General features: G+C 36.5%; 1 protein-coding gene and 1 non-coding gene across 2 annotated transcripts; both read left to right on the top strand.

Moving 5' to 3' along the window:
* Positions 1-8,147: 8,147 nt before the first annotated feature.
* LOC107771439 (uncharacterized) lies at positions 8,148-12,493 on the top strand. The gene is made up of 3 exons (XM_016590801.1): positions 8,148-8,868; positions 12,060-12,268; positions 12,368-12,493. The coding sequence occupies exons 1-3, from the start codon at positions 8,148-8,150 to the stop codon at positions 12,491-12,493; spliced, it is 1,056 nt and encodes a 351-aa protein (XP_016446287.1).
* A 2,440-nt stretch (positions 12,494-14,933) lies between these two features.
* TRNAM-CAU (transfer RNA methionine (anticodon CAU)) lies at positions 14,934-15,019 on the top strand. The gene is given in 2 exon segments: positions 14,934-14,971; positions 14,984-15,019. It is a non-coding gene; the product is annotated as a tRNA-Met (tRNA).
* Positions 15,020-19,183: the final 4,164 nt, after the last annotated feature.

Raw genomic sequence — 19,183 nt, 5'->3', positions numbered from 1 at the left:
GTTATCCTCTTCACAAAATTTGAGGAGTTGGTTGTAACATTGCGGTTGTGGTGGTGCTTGTTAAATTTGCAATACTGTTCTCTTCCTTGAGACCTCTCCCATACTTGGGTACACAGATTGCGCCGTTGTGGCTTGAGTCATATTGATGTGGCGTGTCTGTGGGATAGTTATGTTTAATAATATAAGGTCATTGGACCTAGAATGGGTACTATCAGGCTTGATTATGGTATATTCAGGAGGATAATATTGAAAGTCGGCTTAGGAGAGGATTATGGTTCTAGTTGGGTAAAGAGAGCTCCATGGCTAGTTGATCTGATGAGTGTTTATGAGTTTTTGATTATTTCTTTTATCATTGGCAGTGTACGAAGGTTTCAAAATAAGATTTTGTTGAATGCGGGCATTTATACTAGTACTTGGTTGGTTTTGAGTAGTTACTGTGATCGAAAATGGTGCTGCGATCATGCGAGTTGTGTAGTATGTTATGTAATTATATCTGGGGTTATGGTCATGGCTCGATGCAGCTTGTTCAGACTTATACAATGTATAACTATGAGATTCGAGTCTTCTAAAATATTCTAAAGGTTGGGAATTGAATTCTAAGGTTTTTGGGCTAAGGTTAAATTGAAGATTTTTAGTTGTATTGCATTGCCAGGACTATATGGAATAGGGTGACGTGGGATCACCCTCGGGTATGTGCGTGGTAAGGTGGAATAGATATTTGAAGGTTAAGAACAACTCTTGGCACGTTCGAGGACGAACGTATGTTTAAGTGGGGGAGAATGTAACGACCCGACCGGTTGTTTTGCGTATCACATCCCAGTTTTCCCTATTTACTGCTCAATTTATGCCTTACAGTTGATTTATGACTTATTGGGTTAGTTGGTTCAGGTCCGGAAGGATTTCGGAGTGAAATAAGACACTTAGTCTCATAATTGAAAACTTAAGTTGGAAAAGTTGACCGGATATTTATTTATGTGTAAACGACCTCGGAATTTAATTCTGATGATTCCAATAGCTCTGTATGGTGATTTTGGACTTAGGAGCGTGTCCAAAAAATTATTTGAAGGTCCGTAGTAGAATTAGGCTTAAAATGGCAAAAGTTAAATTTTTGAAAAGTTTGACCGGGGAGTTGACTTTTTGATATCGGGATTGAAATTCGATTCTGAAAATTTTAATAGGTCTGTTATGTGATTTATGACTTGTGTACAAAATTTGAGGTCAATCGGATGTGATTTGATAGGTTTCGGCGTTGTTTGTGGAAACTTGAAATTTCAAAGTTCATTAGGCTTGAATTGGGGTATGATTAGTATTTTTAATATTGTTGGATGTGATTTGACGGCTCGACTATATTCGTATCATATTTTAGGACTTGTTGGTATGTTTGGTTGAGGTCCTAGGGGGCTTAGGTGAGTTCCGGGGGGATTAACGAATCATTTTTGGCCTTGGTGAGATTGCTGATATGTGATGCTGCCTTCTTCTGGTTTCATTATACGCGATCGCATAGATCCATCCGCGATCGCGTAAGCTTAATTGGGGAAGGGATATTTTTGTTCTATGCGATCGCGTAGCTGGGAAGAGAGAACGCATCGCGAACGTGTGGGCAAAGCCGCATTCATGAAAAGGAGGTGAGACAGCTGGGGTTTACGAGCATTGTTCTATGCGAACGCGTGGGCTGTCCGCGATCGCATAGGCCTGGGAAGCTCGTGCTTCGCGTTCGCGTGTGTTATGATGCAGTCGCGTAGAGAAGTTTTGGGGGCAGTGTATTCTGGTCTTCGCGATCACATAACCTTGTACGCGATCGCATAGGGTTATTTTGGCAGTGGAGATGTTGTGCTTCGCGATCGCGGGACTTGGTCCGCGATCGCATAGAAAAAATGACTGGGCAAAGAGTTTAATTTCTGATTTTCTATTTTTGACGGATTGGAGCTCGGGAAGAGGCGATTTTTGGGAGATTTTCAGAGAAAACAACAGGGTAAGTATTCTTAACTCAATATTGGTTAAATTACCCGAATCCATGGTTATTTTTAATATTTAATTGGAAAATTAAGTTGGAAAATTATGCAAAACCCTCCTGGTTTAATTTGGAGATTTGAGGGTCGAGTTGATATCGGATTTGAGTAAAATTTATGTGGTTGGACTCGTGGTTGAATGAGCGTTCATATTTTATAACTTTTATCGGGTTCCGAGATGTGGGCCCCATGGGCAATTTTTTTTTAGTGTAATTTCGAATTTTGTGGGAAAATATTTGAATTTTGATATGGAATTAATTCCTATAATTGTATGGACTGAATCAAATTTATTGTGGCTAAATTCGAGCCGTTCAGGAGTTGATACGCGCAGAATGGGATTTCTGGAGCATTATTTAGCTTGCTCGGCATTGGATTCGTCTTGATCGAGGTAAGTAACTCTTTTAATCTTAGAGATGAGGGTATGAACCCTAAATAAGTATTATGTGAATTGTTGGGAGCTAACGCACATGCTAGGTGACGGTCGTGTGGGCGTGCACCATAGAAATTGTGACATAATTATTCCCGTAGAATTTTATAGTCAAATAATCTTGGCATTTTCTATATAGTTTTATGTGCTAAAGAAATTAAGCTAAAAATCATATTAAAAATCATGTTGAGGCTATGTGCCAGTATTGTTGGGACCTACAAAAGTCATATTTCTGTGAATTATTTGTTTTAAATTGAAAATTATACTCAGTCATATTCATGTCATTGCATATCATATCTCAGTCTCTGTTATTATTTATTGATACATCATATCATTATTTTTGGGCTATTTTCATGACATTGTGAGCCCATGAGAGAGAGACTAGAGAGATTGATGACTGAGTGAGGCCGAGGGCCTGATTGTAAGGATTATTATGTGGATCGGGGATGTCCGCCTGCAGCAGGCCTTATAGGCTTTATTATAGCACGTGAGTTGTCCGTGCAGCACGTGAGTTGACCGTGCGGATCCAGATATTTATATTATGGCACGTGAGTTGGCCGTGCGGATCCAGATATTTATATTATGGCACATGAGTTGGCCGTGCAGCACGTGAGTTATCCGTGCAGCACGTGAGTTGTCCGTGCAGCACGTGAGTTGTCCGTGCAGATTATAGCGCTTGGACTGAAGGAGCCCCTTCGGAGTCTGTACACACCCTTAGTGAGCGCAGGTACCTACTGAGTGTGAGTGCTGAGCGATTAGGAGGATTGAGTGATTGTGATGACTGAGTGAAATGATACTCTGAGAGTATGCATATGATTTTATCACTGAGTTGCATCGCATTGACATGCACACATGACATACATGCATAAAGATGTATTTTTCTCTTGATGTACAGTATCACATCATTCATAATTTCTCACACGTGTTGACATATGGGTATAGTGATGCATTTGTTTTACACGGGTTATCTGGAAAGAAAATGAAACATCTCATTTATTATTGAAAAGATTTTGGGAAAATTATTGCTTTCAAACTTATTCATATTTTTTTGGAAATTTCGGGAAACGATTTGGGTTTTTCACTGATGTACTTGAAAGGAAGAACTTTTTTTAGAAATCGTGATTTAGCTGAGTATTTTATTTCTGAGTTACTTCTTATATTATTGGCTTTACGTTGTTATGGACTGTGGTGAACTATTGGTTTTGGACCCGACCTTGGTAAAAGGTTGTCACTGCTTTCAACCTAAGGTTAGGTTTGTTACTTACTTAGTACATGGGGTCAGTTGTACTGATACTACACTTCTGCATATTGCGTGCAGATGTTAGCTGTTGTTGTTGTTGTGCTCGATGATTGTCGGATTTGAAGATGTGCCTGTGTTCCTGTTGTAGCTGCCTCTTGTTCATGGTAGCCTTAGATTTATAAAAGCTCGGTTTATGTACTATTCAAACAGAATATGTATTTATTTCATCTCCGCTTTGTAAACTTTATTCTTAAAAACTCGTGATTTGTACTACCAATTCTTGGAGAATGTATAAGATTAAGATCTTTATTTACTTAAATTGCTTTAATAATTATTATTGGAATTGAATAGTTGAAAATTGGCTTACCTAGCGGGTTGGGTTAGATGTCATCACGACTAGTTAGATTTTTGGGTCGTGACTTTCACGAAAGAAAGAACCAGACTGAATAATTTAAGCAAGAGTAGTCGAATAACACTATTTGATTGATTGTGCTCCTATAGACATGATATCTTGCTATTTAAGATTTTATTTGAGTTGTGTAAGACCCTATTGGTTGTTTGACCATAGTCGACGTGCTGATAATATCCTTTTCGTTTTTTTTGTCTCAAACTGTAGCTCATTTTATTTGTATATACAGAATATTGAATGTATTACCTATTTTTGTTCCCACTTATCAGTATACTTTTTTACGCTCATGCGTTGTTGGAATTTGCAGCGTCGGTGGTGCTTGATATGTCATTGTGTGAGAACATTTATATTCTGATCTGAATTTCATTATTCTGAACTGACAGTTCCATCAGTTGAAAACCAAAAGCGCACTATTAACTTATATTGTTTAAGTCTCAACCATATTTATCGCATTAGAACAATTGTATAGGATGAGATGCTTATACGTTAATAAAGTTGATATTGAAATAAAAGAAGTTTAAAAAAGACAACAATGAAAAAGATATGTGGCAGTTTTCTTTTATCATATTATGTATTGAGCAAGTGTTTGCACTAACGACGAGTTTGAACTAGTTATCTATTTATTCTATATTAAAATCACGAACACACAAAATATCGTTCGTTTTTTTTACAATAACAATAACAACAACAACAATAATAAAATATCTAGTGTATTCCCACAAGCGGGGTTTGGGAAGGGTAGCATGTACGCATACCTTACCCCTACCTTGTGAAGGTAGAGATATTGTTTCCGAAATACCCTCGGCTTAATAAAGCAACATCACTATAGTTATGACAAAGAACTATGGAAAGCAAAATAGTAATAACAGTCAAAAAAAATAAAAAAATGAAGCAAAGGAAACCTCAGGTAATAATATTAGTACTACAACTATGAAAGGACGTATAGGTTTGGAAAGGATACGCTCGATCACTTACTAACCTACAACCCTAATCATCGACCTTCACACCCTCCTATCAAGGATCATGTCCTCGGTAAGCGAAAAATATGACATATCCTATCTGATCACTTCTCCCTAATATTTCTTCAACTTACCTCTACCTCTCCTTGGACCCGCCATAGCCAACCTCTCAGACCTCCTCACTAGGGCATTTGTGCCTCTCCTCTTTACGTGTCTTTAACCATCTCAGCCTCGATTCCTTCATATTGTCCACCACACAAGCCACTTCCACCTTATCTCGAACATCTGCATTCCTAATCTTATCCCTCCTAGTATGACCACATATCCATCTAAGCATCCTCATTTCCACAACTTTTACCTTCTGAACATGAGAGGTCTTGAGTGACCAAAACTCCGCCTCATACAACATGGTTGGTCTAACCACTACTCTATAAAACTTACCTTTAAGTCATGGTGGCGCATTCTTATCGCACAAGACACCAGATGCGAGTCTCCAATTCATCCACCCCGTTCAAATATGATATATGACATCCTCGTCAATCTCCCTATTTCATAGGATTATAGACACAAGATACTTAAAACTTTCTCTCTTGGGTGTGACTTGTATGTCCAACCTCACTTCAATTTCATCCTCTCGAGTCACATCACTAAATTTGCATTCCTAGTATTCTATTTTAGTCCTACTCAACTTGAAACCTTAGATTCCAAGGTCTGCTTCCAGACCTCCTGCCTAGCGCTAACACCGCCTCGTGTCTCGTCAATCAGTACTATGTCATCTGTAAATAACATGCATTAATGTACCTCCCCTTGAATGTGTCGCGTAAACTCATCCATCACCAAGGCAAATAGGAATGGGCCAGGTGTTGATCCCTAATGCGACCCCACCTCTACTGGGAAGTTTCCCGAGTCTCCTTCCACCGTTCTCACCTAGGTCTTGGCTCTATCGTACATGTCCTTAAGTACCCCTAGTGTATGAGACATGAACACCTCTAGCCTCCAAGCATCTCTACAGAATATCCTAGAGACTTTGTCATATGCCTTTTTTAGATCGATGAACACCATATGTAAGTCCTTCTTCCCCTCCATATATTGTTCCACCAATATCCTAGCAAGATGAATGGCTTCTGTCATCGAACGCCCCTGCATGAATCCGAACTGATTTTTAGGAATAGACACACCTCTCCCAGACTTTCATAATGTGGCTTAGTAGCTTGATATCCCTATAGTCGTTCGCCTTTTTACATTTTAAAAACAACTTTTACAATGACAAAACTGTAATTAATATGACTTTAAAATCAATTAAACTTTTGCATCTTAAATCTCTCCTTGTTAAAATAAGTAAGAAGTCCTAACATTTAGGAATTTAAGATCAATAAATATTTCACCGTATATAAATTATACTAATTGAAAATATAAGCTCTGTGTAATACTCATAAAATCAAGATGAGAACGATGGTGACTTCAATTGATTTATAATTAAAAAAAATTAAAAGTGTGGGGACATAAAATCACATATTAAATAAAAATTATTTCATACAATAATATTTAGATTAAAATTATTTTAATGTAGAATAATTAAATATACATTCTTTTAGTCATACAAAATAATTAACCCATGTTCAATTAAGCACCCAAAATGATTATTTGATACTATATTTATTCATACTAAACAGTACAAGCCTAAATTTATACCATAAAAGCACGAAATATCTACACTACATGTTAATTAACTCTTATCCTTTAAATTTTATTATATTGAATAAAAATGTAGTGTAAATATGTTATTAATGATTAAGATTTTAAAATTAATTAATTCTTGTTTATTGAATCTTTTCTTATTTGAACTATGCAGGAAGTCCAAAATGACTTTAAAATGAATTGTATATAAAAAAATGTCTAAACTAATATATATACACACATATTTACTAAATTCAATAATTTCTTATAGTAATTTATTCGTCCTATTAATTTTTCATGTTTTAGTAATATTTTCTTTGCTCACGTACATTTCGACAAAGTTATGTAAATTATAATTATTTTTTTAATTTCTAAAATTTCATTACATGGATACCATTGAAACCTTTGAAGGGAGATAAACTAAGAAGACATATGATTTAATTTTTTAAGTTACATCATTTGATAAATCTTTAAAGAATTATAATAAAAACTTTTGTGTTTGAGGAAAAAATCTTAAATCTTAAATATTCAAGGGCTATGTGTTTTTTATTGAAACTAAAAAGGAAGCACGCTAACTTGTGAAATTAAAATAATAAAATTATAAATTTAGAAACATAATTTAAGGTGGAAATATTGAATAATGATTTAGGACTTTTATGGAGATTATTTTTATTTAGTTAGATATATATGATCAATATTCATCAATTCGAAAGCTTATACTTAATTTTATAACTCAAATATAATTTTAATAATTTATGTAATTTCTTACAAAGATTACTCATTGAGATGGGGAATACTCAATTTAAAAAATAGAAAAGAGTCATCAATGCCCCTAACCTATTGAAAATGGCTCAAAAATGCCCCTAGTTAACCTTTTGGGACCAAAAATACCCTCAACGTTGTTTTTTGGGCTCAAATCTACCCCTAAGATTTAACAGACCAGTCAAGGTCAAATTTATCCTTTAAAAGATACCCGACCCGACCCGCTGACCCAGAATACATACAACCCATTTAACTAAACCTAAAAATAAGAGATTATTCTTCAACAAAATATTCCTCTCTTCTTTCATGGCTTAGACTCGATTCTTGTGTGTGAAGTCGATTGTTGGAGCAAATCTGCATAGTAATTTCAAGGATTCTCTTGAAGATTCATATCCAAAGTCAAAAGTGAGTTTTTTACTATTTTGTATGGATTTTTTTTGGGTTTGAAATTTTTGGGTATCTACAACTTGTCCTTCTAATGCATTTTTTTTTTTACTTTATTTATGTTGGTTGAAGCTTTTAAAGGGTTATTAAACTAGCGTTGGGAGTTATTTATTCATTTGTTGTCGTATTGTTTGTTAAATGTCGTTAGATTCTAATTTTTTTTTAATTTGTGGTACATATTTACTTTCTTTTTTGGCTTGCATGTGCTGGTTTCTGAAGAATGCAAGAAAATGTGGACTTGGATCTTAGTATAATTCATCATAGTGAAACTTACATTGGCTCTATAGTTGCTGGAACTGATTGTGATAGTTCTGAAGAAGAGGAAGGTGATGAACTTGTATCTAGTGATTATTACAGTGAGGAGTTGGAGATGTTTAGAAACGAAAGGACTAAAGAAGTCAATAAAAAATTAGACATGTACAAAGAGTTGGAAAAAGGCATGACCGTTAAAGATATACCTGAAGCTAGAAGAATTATTGGATTTTATGCAGTTGCTAATTCTAAGGGTCTAAAGGTAAAAAAGAGTGATACAAAAAGACTTAGCTATAAATGTGATACTGGATGTCCTTTTAGGTGCTTTATTTCTAAGGATGGGCAAAGCCAAACTTTTAATATCAAGACTTTGAACCAAAATCACGATTGTGATCCAGTTTATCAAAATCATAGAGGTGATTCCAAAACATTAGCACATTACTTTAAGAGAAAAATTCAGAATAATCCTAAGTATAAGATCAAAGATATGAGGGGAGACTTGGAAGGAGAATTCAAGCTCAATGTTAGCAAGTCAAAAATGAAAAGAGTTAAAAGGATTGTATTGGAGAAATTGGAGGGGAGTTACCTGGATGACTACAATAGATTAGAGGCATACGCACAAGAATTGAGAGAGAGCAATGTTTGTTCTGATGTGGTGGTAAATATATCCAAGGAAGCCTTGGCAGAAGGTAAAATATAACGACCCGGCTGGTCGTTTCGAGAGTTATAACCCTATTTTACCCATTTCTACTTCTTTTTATGTTATTCAGCTATATTATATTATATCGGGTTAGTTTGTTCGGGATCGGAGTGGTTTCAGAGTGAATTGAGACACTTAGTCTCTTAAGTAGAAACTTAAGTTGGAAACATCAACTGGATATTGACCTATGTGTAAACGATCTCGAATTTGAATTCTGATAGTTCTGTTAGCTCCGTTAGGTAATTTTGGACTTAGGAGTGCGTCCGGAATATGATTTGGAGGTCCGTGGTAGAATTAGGTTTGAATTGGCGAAATTTGAAAATTTGGCGATTTCGGTCGGTAGTGAAAAATTTGATATATGGTCGAAATGGAATTCTAAAAGTTGGAGTAGGTTCGTAGTATCATTTGTGATGTGTGTGCAAAATTTGAGGTCATTTGGACGTGGTTTGATTGGCTTCGGCATCAGTTGCCGAATTTAGAAATTTAGAAGTTTTTAGGCTTGAATCCGAGGGTAATTTGATGATTTGATGTTGTTTTGAGTGATTTGAAGGTTCAACTAAGTTTGTATGTTGACATATGACTTGTTGGTATTTTTGGTTGAAGTCCCGTGGGCCTCGGGGTGATTCCGGGTGGTTAATGGATTTGTCGAAGTTGAAAAATGCAACTGAAGCTACTGCTACTGCTATTTTCGCACCTGCGGAAGAAAGAGTCGCAGGTACGAGGCCGCTGGTGCGCGTGGGGAATTCGCAGGTGAGGGCAATGCTGGGCTAGGCAGGTTGCGCAGGTGCGAGTTGGAGGTCACATCTGCGAGCCTGCAGGTGCGAAACCTGGGGCGCAGATGCGGAAAGGGAGATGCTGGGCAGGCTTCACAGAAGCGGAGTATGAGCGCGCAGGTGCGAGAATTTGCTGCGCAGATGTGGAAAAATGTGAGGCCAAGGCTGGAGCGCAGGCGCGAAGGATTTGGCCGCACTTGTGAGCCCGCATGTGCGAGGCCTGGAGCGCAGGTGCGGAAGCTGGGGAATTAAGTGGAGTTCACGGATGCGGCGCCTTGACCACAGGTGCGGTCCCGCAGGCGGGGAAAAAGAGCTCGCAGGTGCGAAAACCTGGGTAGAAACCATAAATAGAACACTTCGCGAATTTGGTTCATTTCCACCATTTTCAAGTCGGTTTGTGGAGCTTTTGGAGTGATATTTGAAGGATGATTCAAGGGCTATCAGTGAGGTAAGTTTCTTGTGCCCTAATACTTGTATATATGGTGATTTTCCGTTGTTTAGTCATTGTAATTAGTGAAAATGAGGGGTTAGGGCTTGAGATTTTCGGAGAAGTAATTTAAGGATTTGAAGGACCAAACGATGTCGGATTTTGACGAATTTGGTATGGTTAGACTCGTGAGTGAATGGGCTTTCTAGTTTTGTAAATTTTGTTAGATTTTGAGACGTGGGCCCGGGGGTCGGGTTTGAGCAAATTTTGGATTTTGGTCTAATTTTGTAGCTTTTCCATTGGAATTCATTCCATTAGCGTATATTGATGGTATTGTACTGATTATGAATAGATTTAGAGCATTTGGAGGCCGAGTCCAGAGGCAAGAGCATTGCGGGGTAGAGATTTGACCGGTTTGAGGTAAGTAACGATTGTAAATCTAGTCCTGAGGGTACGAAACCCCGGATTTTGTATCATTCTACTATTTTTAGTGACGCACATGCTAGCGTGCAATGTTGGGGATTGTGACTTGGTCCGTCCCGTAGCAACTGTAAAGTTGCATACTTTGTTGATACTATATGATACTTATATGTTTTAGAAAGAGTTTCTGTAAATTGGGATGAATGCCATGTTTGGGCCTTGTGCCGGTGTTGTTTGAACCCTTAGGGGCCTTTTCTTACTATCCTCTCATTGTTTTCGATTAAAAATCTATATTCAGTCATGGTTATACTTGTTTACTGCATAACTCAGTTTTATGACTCTATTTTGCTGCATATAAATGTTGTTTTGGGCTGAGCGCCATGTTTTACTGAAATGCCCGAGTGGCTTGAGAGGTTTATGACTGAATGAGACCGGGGCCTGATTTGTGAGGATATTTATGGGATCGGGCTGCACGTCGTAGCATGTTGCATATTTATGGGATCGGGCTGCACGCCGCAGTATATTTGATATCGGCCGAGGGCCTGAGTGATTTATGCCATGATTTGGCTTGATATAGCGCTTGGGCTGAAGGAGCCCCTCCGGAGTCTGTACATACCCCCAGTGAGCGCAGGTACCTACTGAGTGCTAGTGCCGAGTGCTGAGTGACTGGGAGGCATGAGTGATTGTGAGGTATGCCCGAGTGGCAAGAGTGATTGTGAGGTATGCCCGAGTGGCAAAAGTGATTGTGAGGTATGCTCGAGTGGCATGAATGACTGTGAGGTTTACCCGAGGGGCTGTATATGAGTGATGTTTTGCCCGAGGGGCTATTTATGATTTCATCATTTTTGCTCACCTTGCATTTTTCCTCTGTTTGAAAACTGTTGAAAAATATCTTTAAATGATTTTTTACTGAAACTGTGTTTAAATGAGATGTTTTGATTCAAATCTTGATTTTAAAAGCATGTGGTATTTTACTGAGATTTCCTTATATGAATGTTATATGCTTTACTACTCGTCGCTACTGCTCAGTCTTTATTTATTATTGTTACTTACTGAGTTGGCGTACTCACGTTACTCACTGCACCTTGTGTGCAGATCCAGGTGTAGCTGGACACGGTAGCGGTTGTTTATTGTTCTAATTGTAGATTTTTCCGGGGATAGCAAGGCAGCTGCCTGGCGATCGCAGCCCCTGCTCTTCTCCCTCTTATTTTTCTCTAGTTGTATTTAGCTATTTTTCAGGCTGAGTTAGCCTTGATATTGTTAGACAGATTATTGTAGATGCTCATGACTAGTGACACCCCGATGTCGGCCTTTTCCTTCAGCACTTTATTTTGATTGAAACTCCTTTACGAAAGTTTTTGTATTAAATAATATTGAAATTATCTTTGAAATGAAAATATCGGTTTGTTTTGGAAATGGGTCAGCTTGCCTAGTTCCACGGTAGGCGCCATCACGACAGGGGTTAGTTTGGGTCGTGACATAAAAGAAGCTTACTTAGGATGTATGTGTGCTTCCAAGCTATGAAACATGGCTTTAAAGATGGTTTGAGACCTTTTATAGGGTTGGATGGCACATTTTTAAAAGGAAAATGCAAGGGGCAATTGTTGATGGTTGTTGGACAAGATTCTGGGAATCATTTCTATCCAATTACTTGGGCGGTGGTGGATAAAGAAACCAATAGGACATGGAGTTGGTTTATGGAGATGATGAAGATTTTATTGGACTTGAAGAACGGTGAAGGGGTGACCTTTATCTCAGATATGCAAAAGGTATATTTTTACTATTATCTCTTCCTTATTTGCTTTAAATGAGGTCCCTATTCATAAATTTAATTTCTTTTCCGCTACTCCATTTTTTAACTATTGCAGGGGCTGCTGGATGCTATTTTTGTAGTGGTTCCTAAAGCAAATCACAGATTTTGTGCAAGACACATTGAAGCTAACTGGGCAAAGAAACACAAGAGGGGTGGGGAGATGAGGAAGATGTTGTGGTAGTGTGCATGGAGCACATATGATGAAGATTTTAAGGATCAACTAAAGAATTTGGGTTCTTTGTCTGAACAAGCAGTCAAAGACCTATTATGGTATCTACCTCAAAGTTGGTGTAGAGCGTACTTTGACACAAAATACAAGAATAATATGGCGGATAACAATTTCACAGAATCCTTCAATTCTTGGATTCTGGAAGCCAGGTCAAAATCTATCATAAAGATGCTGGAGGATATTAGGATCAAGGTGATAGAAAATCTATCATTAATTTTCAGGTTTATTAATTGAGTTAAATGTTATTATGTGACTATTTTGTAATTGTTTTGCAAAGGTAATGAATATGATCAGGGAGCATGAAGATGAAGCTAGAAATTGGAAAGAAGATATCAGTCCACTTGCAATGAGGTTGTTTAAGGACTACAAGCACATTGCACAAGGGTGCAAAGTTATATTTAATGGAGATAATGGGTATAAAGTAACAGAGGGTGTAGATAGGCACACAGTCAACTTATTGCTGAAGAAGTGTACATGTAGGACATGGGATTTGTATGAGATCCCATGTCCTCATGCCATCAAAGCACTGATTCATTAAAAGGTTGATCCATTAACTGGGGTGCATTGGTGGTACTCTAAGGAGGCTTATATACTAGTTTATAAGCATAAGGTGCAACCTGTTAGAGGTAAAAAATTCTGAAAAGTGGAGTCACATCATGCCATGGAGCCACCACCTTTAGCTAAAATGGTTGGTAGACCAAGGGTGAAGAGAACAAGAGAAAAGGACGAGGCTAGGAAAATGGAGGGGATATGGTCAGCTTCAAGAAAAGGGCTTCGCATGACATGCAGTTATTGTAGTGCACCAGGACATAACATCAGAAGATGTCCAATAGTAAGATGATTTTATATTCCTATTCTAAATTAATAATAACATATTTCAAATACCTAACTTAAATTTCAAATCATGTAGGTCAAAGGAAAGCACAATATGTCTTATGAAGAAACTTCTCAATCACTAGAAGATATTCTTATGACAGCACCTCAAGATTCCCAAGATTCAGAATTTGTGTTCATTCATGTTCCTGGATTAAATATCTCTTCTAATCAATTTTATGATGTTGACGAGATTGGGTGTGAATCTCATCCAACTCTAATGCCCAAGGTGATTTCTGAAGCTAACATTAGGCATAAACAAAGACATATGCTGCAAAATCCTACTGGTACCAGGAAGATCAATTTCATGGGAGATGAAAATGGAGTATATTTACCATTTGATCTGCCATATTCCCCAAGAAAGATCACTTGGGAAGGAAAGCAGCAATGACCCAAACCAATTGGTAGAAGAAAAGGAAAGAAGAATTACAAAACTGAAAGCTAAAAGGGCCATGATTTAGGACAATTAGAAGTTAAATTATTTTGTTGGTTGCGATGATGTTATGTAATATCAATAGACTTATAGACATGTAAACTGATTATCGTTTGTTGTTTTTGTGATGAATCAGTTACGCCAATGGTTTTACTGATTCTAACAAAAATATATTTGTGTCGAATCAGTTACCGCAATGACTTTGCTTTTGTGGTGAACTTGATGTCATGGCGATGACGCTTCTATGGTGATTTTTAGCAGTTTAATATTTTTTAAATTTTTTATATATATTTCAGCAGTTTTGTAGTAAGCATTTTAGTATTATTCAGTTGTTTCTTTGTATTTCAACAGTTTGCTTCGAGTAATGGCACTAACTAAGCTTCAGGCCATGTCAATAGCAGATTAGTTCTTAATCAATAGCAGGTAATTACTTTCTCGGCAAAAATATTACTTCATAAATTAATTGGAGTTTTGGCCGTAAATTGGCTCATAACTTGTCCGCAATTACATCTACTCAATTGGTTGAGCTTTGAGAGGAAACAACATTTTTGGACATTCTATCACAAAAGAATCATTTTTTATGCAAAGATAACGGGAGATTATGTTTTGCTAAAGAATAGTCTCTTGTTTTTAGCTTTTAGTTAAATGGGTTATATGTATTTTGGGTCAGAGGGTTGGATCGGGTATCTTTTAAAGGGTAAATTTGACCCTGACTAGTCTATTAAATCTCAGGGGCAGATTTGAGTCCAAAAAAAACGTTGAGGGTATTTTTGGTCCTAAATATTAACTGGGGACATTTTTGAGCCATTTTCAATAGATTGAAGGCATTGATGACCCTTTTCTGTTTAAAAAATAATACTCGCAATACACTAAGACTAATAATTGTCATAAATGTGTGTGAGAGAAATCAAGTACTCGACTGAAGCTAATCAACTAGTGTACTTTGTACTGTGTACGCACAAGATTATAAGAGCTAAAGCGCAATTGCGTTTTATAGGACAGGCCACCCCTCCACTCTCTTGAAAATTCCTGCAAATTCAAAATATTTAATGTCTTAATTACTTTAAGATGACAAAGATCAACATAGGGGTGGTGGCGCAGTTGGCTAGCGCGTAGGTCTCATAGCTTTACGAGTAATCCTGAGGTCGAGAGTTCGAGCCTCTCTCACCCCAATCAACCCTTTTTTTTCCCTAAAAAGGGCCAAACATGTCCTTGAACTATAAAAAAAAAAAGGGGTCTAAATATACTCTTCATCCACCTATTTTGTTAAAAATGCCCCTTGCTTACCTTTCTGGCTCATTTATGCCCTTCAAACTAACATAATTGTTTATTTTTTGCTTTTTAAAAATTATTTATTAGTGGCGAATTCCTATTGGACGATTTTAAACCCACCCACCCTGACCTTTTCCCTATAACTAAACTTAACACAAAATCCGTTAAAATAAAATCATCTACTTCTTTGAACTTGAAATGGAGTTTATTTTCAAGTTAAACCAATACAAAATTATCTTGTGTCCAACCCATTGAAGAAACTTTTATAAACTTCAAATAATAAACCACACCCATTTGAAATGGTACGAATAGTTAGCAAAAATCAAACAATAGCATAATAATCGAGAGAACAAAAATCATTAAGATAACTAGATTTTTTAGTCATAAGTTCAGTTAGGGGCGGGCGTCGACCGGTTCGGTTCGGTTTGTACGCTTTTCGATTTTTTATTTGGTGCACCAATAACCGAACCAAAATTAGTTTGATTTTTTCGGTTTTTGGTAATTCAGTTCGGTCGACTTTCAGTTCAATTCGGTCGATTTTGAACAAATTACATCAAGTACTTTGCATTCAACTATAATAGCCTTCGGGTTTTGTTTTCAAAGTTTAAGAAAATGGGGCATGTAACTCGATGAAATTAGATGCTTACACGGGCATATTAATGTACAAAATTTTCCATCGTATGCATTAAGGAAAGCTTAACAAGCAAGAGTAAATAAGTAATGATTCCTATTCCACTTCATCTGATGTCTTACAGAAAAAATTGTTGAACACACTTAGTCAATTCAATGACTTGCTGTTCAGAGGTAGAACAACAAAAAGCTTCAGAAATTCCATTTAATTACAGTGTGCAGCACAGTTTGAATCAATAGAAGCCAAACATATGCAAAATGCTTGATAACATGTCAATGGATACATGTAATCCATCACATACTTAGCTTTCCCCCACTCTACCAAGTTGTAGAAACGTCTGCCTTCTGTTCTTCTCCATAGTCAACTGAAAGTTCTTAACTGAGCTCTGGATTCTGAGTCCCGCTCTTCCACTATCTCTAAAATCTAACTCATACTGTCTTGGCACCTTATTGTAATGAGGAATCTTTGAAAACAGTTGATTCACTTTGTCCATATGCTCCTCCCAGTTTGTGGGTAGCCCGTCGAGAAGATTATGTCCTCTATGGAAACTTCGGTTTTTCGGTTTAACCGAAAATCGAAATTGTAAAATCGAGCACCGAATCTAACACCGAAATTATAGAAAACATAAATCGCAAACAAACCGAATAAGCCGAAAAATCGAAACCGAAAAAACCGAAGTTTACGGCTCGATCGTTTTTTCGGTACGGTCGTTATTATGCCCACCCCTAAGTTCAGCATATAAGGTAATTTAATAATAAGTTTCAATCATCTAAGGTAAGGGGGTCAAACGGGCAAGTCAGATCGAATATGGGTGAGTCAAAATTGGGTAATGCAAAATGAATAAGTTATCCAACCCGATGCATATTTAATACGGATAGAAAATGGATTAACCGACGGATAAGATGGGTAACTATATTATTCATAATTTTTTTGAATATGATCACTTTTGGAAAAATTTCTAGTCTCCCAAGTTTGAGAAACACCCAATTTGAGTCTTTATAAATGTAAATGTTAAACTCATTAGTTATCCATTTTCTAAGTTGATAATCTGATTCTTAAGCATATTTGACCCGTTTTTAAAAAATTATTATGCAACCCACTTTTAATGAATAATATGGATGAATAATTGTTCTTTTATCCATTTTGGCACCACTAATTTAAGGTGAGAAAATCACGAGAAATGAAAGAAAACTCAGCAAGTTTTCATGCTTTTTGTTGATCAACTTACTTGATTGTCTATTTTACCTCTGTGAAAATAATTTTCCTCCAATTATTCATATATGTTACATTTATCTTATAAATAAGTATGTTCGAAAAAATTAATTCCAGAGAACAAAAATGTGAAGGGTTTTGGGTCATGGGGCGAGTATGTTGGGTCTGGCTGGGGTGAATTTTAATTTTGTCCATTAGGAATTCTCCACATAATAAATAATTAAAAAAAATTATGTTAGTTTGAAGGGCATAAATGAGCCAGAAAGGTAAATATAAGGGTATTTTTAACAAAATAGGTGGATAAAGGGTATATTTAGACTTTTTACGATATAGTTCAGGGACATTTTTAGCTCTTTTTCGTTTTGTTTTTGTTATAAAATTTAGCTCAAAGTAACAATATAGAACAAGAAAAAACAAGCTAAGAGATATAGAGAGAAAGAGGGGAGAGATTCTTATTTTTTCTTCAATTGTGTGTATTTTCTTATCTATTACAAGACCTTTATATAGGCATGAAAAGTGAAGAAAAATATGTCATTGAATATGTCATTAAGCATTTGAGAAGATTATGGAGGAAGAGTAGACATCCACCATAATTTGATTTTTCTTATAACACTCTCCCTTGGATGTCCATAGATAATGTGCCTCGTTAAAACCTTATTAGGAAAAAATCTATGGGAAAAAATCCTAGTGAAGGAAAAAGAGTACACATATTTAGAAATACGTCTTTTGGTTACCTCGTTAAAACCTTGCAAGAAAAACCCAGTGGGACAAAACCTTGTAAGGAAAAAAGAGTACAACGCGTATTAACTCCCCTTGATGAGAGCATCAATTCACATCCTTGAGCCTTCGCATCCCATTCTTGTACACTAGTTTCTTGAAGGTTGACGTTGATAGAAATTTGGTGAATAAATCAGCCGTATTATGACTTGAACGGATCTGTTGCACATTGATATCACCATTCTTTTGAAGATCATGTGTGAAAAATAACTTTGGTGAAATGTGCTTTGTCCTATCCCCTTTTACGAATCCTCCCTTCAATTGGTCTATGCATGTTGCATTATCTTCATACAAAATTGTGGGTAGTTTATCACACTTCAAACCACATTTGTCTCGAATAAGGTGTATTATAGACCTCAATTATACCCATTCTCGACTTGCTTCATGAATAGCAATTATCTCAGCATGATTAGATGAAGTAGCCACGATTGATTGCTTAGTCGATCGCCAAGATATGGCAGTGCCTCCATATGTAAACATATAGCCTGTTTGAGATCGAGCCTTGTGTGGGTCAGATAAATACTCAGCATCGGCATAACCAACAAGATCGGGACTGCAATCATTGCCATAAAATAATCCCATATCGGTAGTGTCTTTTAGATACAACAATATGTGTTTGATTCCATTCCAATGAGCTATATCTTGTTAAGACATTAACTGAAAAAGTTATGTCAGACCTTATAATGATAGAAAGATACATTAGTACACCAATTGCACTAAGATATGGTACTTCAGTACCAAGAAGCTCTTCATTATTTTCATGTGGTCGAAATAGATATTTATTTATATCGAGTGATCTCATAACTATCGAGGTACTCAATGGATGTGCTTTATCCATATAGAATCGCTTTAAAATCTTTTTAGTGTATGCTGATTGATGGACAAAAATTCCATTTTTCATATACTCAATTTGTAGACCAAGACAAAAAATTGTCTTCCAAGATCTTTCATTTCAAATCCTTTCTTTAAATAGTCTACTGCTTTAGAAAGATCCTTAGGAGTTCCAATGATATTTAAATCATCAACATACACGACGATTATAACAAATTTAGATCTAGATCTTTTTATAAAGACACAAGCACAAATTGAATCATTCTTGTACCCTTCTTTCAACAGGTACTCACTCAAGCGATTATATCACATGCGCCCTGATTGTTTCAACCCGTATAAGGATTTTTGAAGCTTTATTTAATAAATTTCTTAGAAACTTTAATATGCTTCAGAACAATTTAAATCCTTCAATGATTTCCATTATACGCATATCACGTTTTTCTTGTATTGCCAGATTAAAACCTGAAATGATGACATCCACCACTAGAGAACATGTCTCTATATAATCAATGTCAGGATATTTATAAATCTTCTTGTGACATAAGTCGTCTTTATGTCTATCGACTTGACCTTTTTTCTGCACAAGAACACATTTATACCTCCACTGGCTTTA

The sequence above is a fragment of the Nicotiana tabacum genome, chromosome 19, assembly GCF_000715075.1.
Source record: "Nicotiana tabacum cultivar K326 chromosome 19, ASM71507v2, whole genome shotgun sequence".
Classification (NCBI taxonomy): Eukaryota; Viridiplantae; Streptophyta; class Magnoliopsida; order Solanales; family Solanaceae; genus Nicotiana; species Nicotiana tabacum.
Note: the sequence above shows the minus strand (reverse complement) of the source record. Positions and strands in the feature narration are given on the sequence as shown.

Coding starts and splice junctions, on each gene's coding strand:
- LOC107771439 (XM_016590801.1), top strand. CDS start 8,148: ATGCAAGAAAATGTGGACTTGGATCTTAGTATAATTCATCATAGTGAA. Junction 8,869..12,059: donor CAAGGAAGCCTTGGCAGAAG/GTAAAATATAAC, acceptor GACCTTTTATAG/GGTTGGATGGCACATTTTTA. Junction 12,269..12,367: donor TTATCTCAGATATGCAAAAG/GTATATTTTTAC, acceptor TAACTATTGCAG/GGGCTGCTGGATGCTATTTT.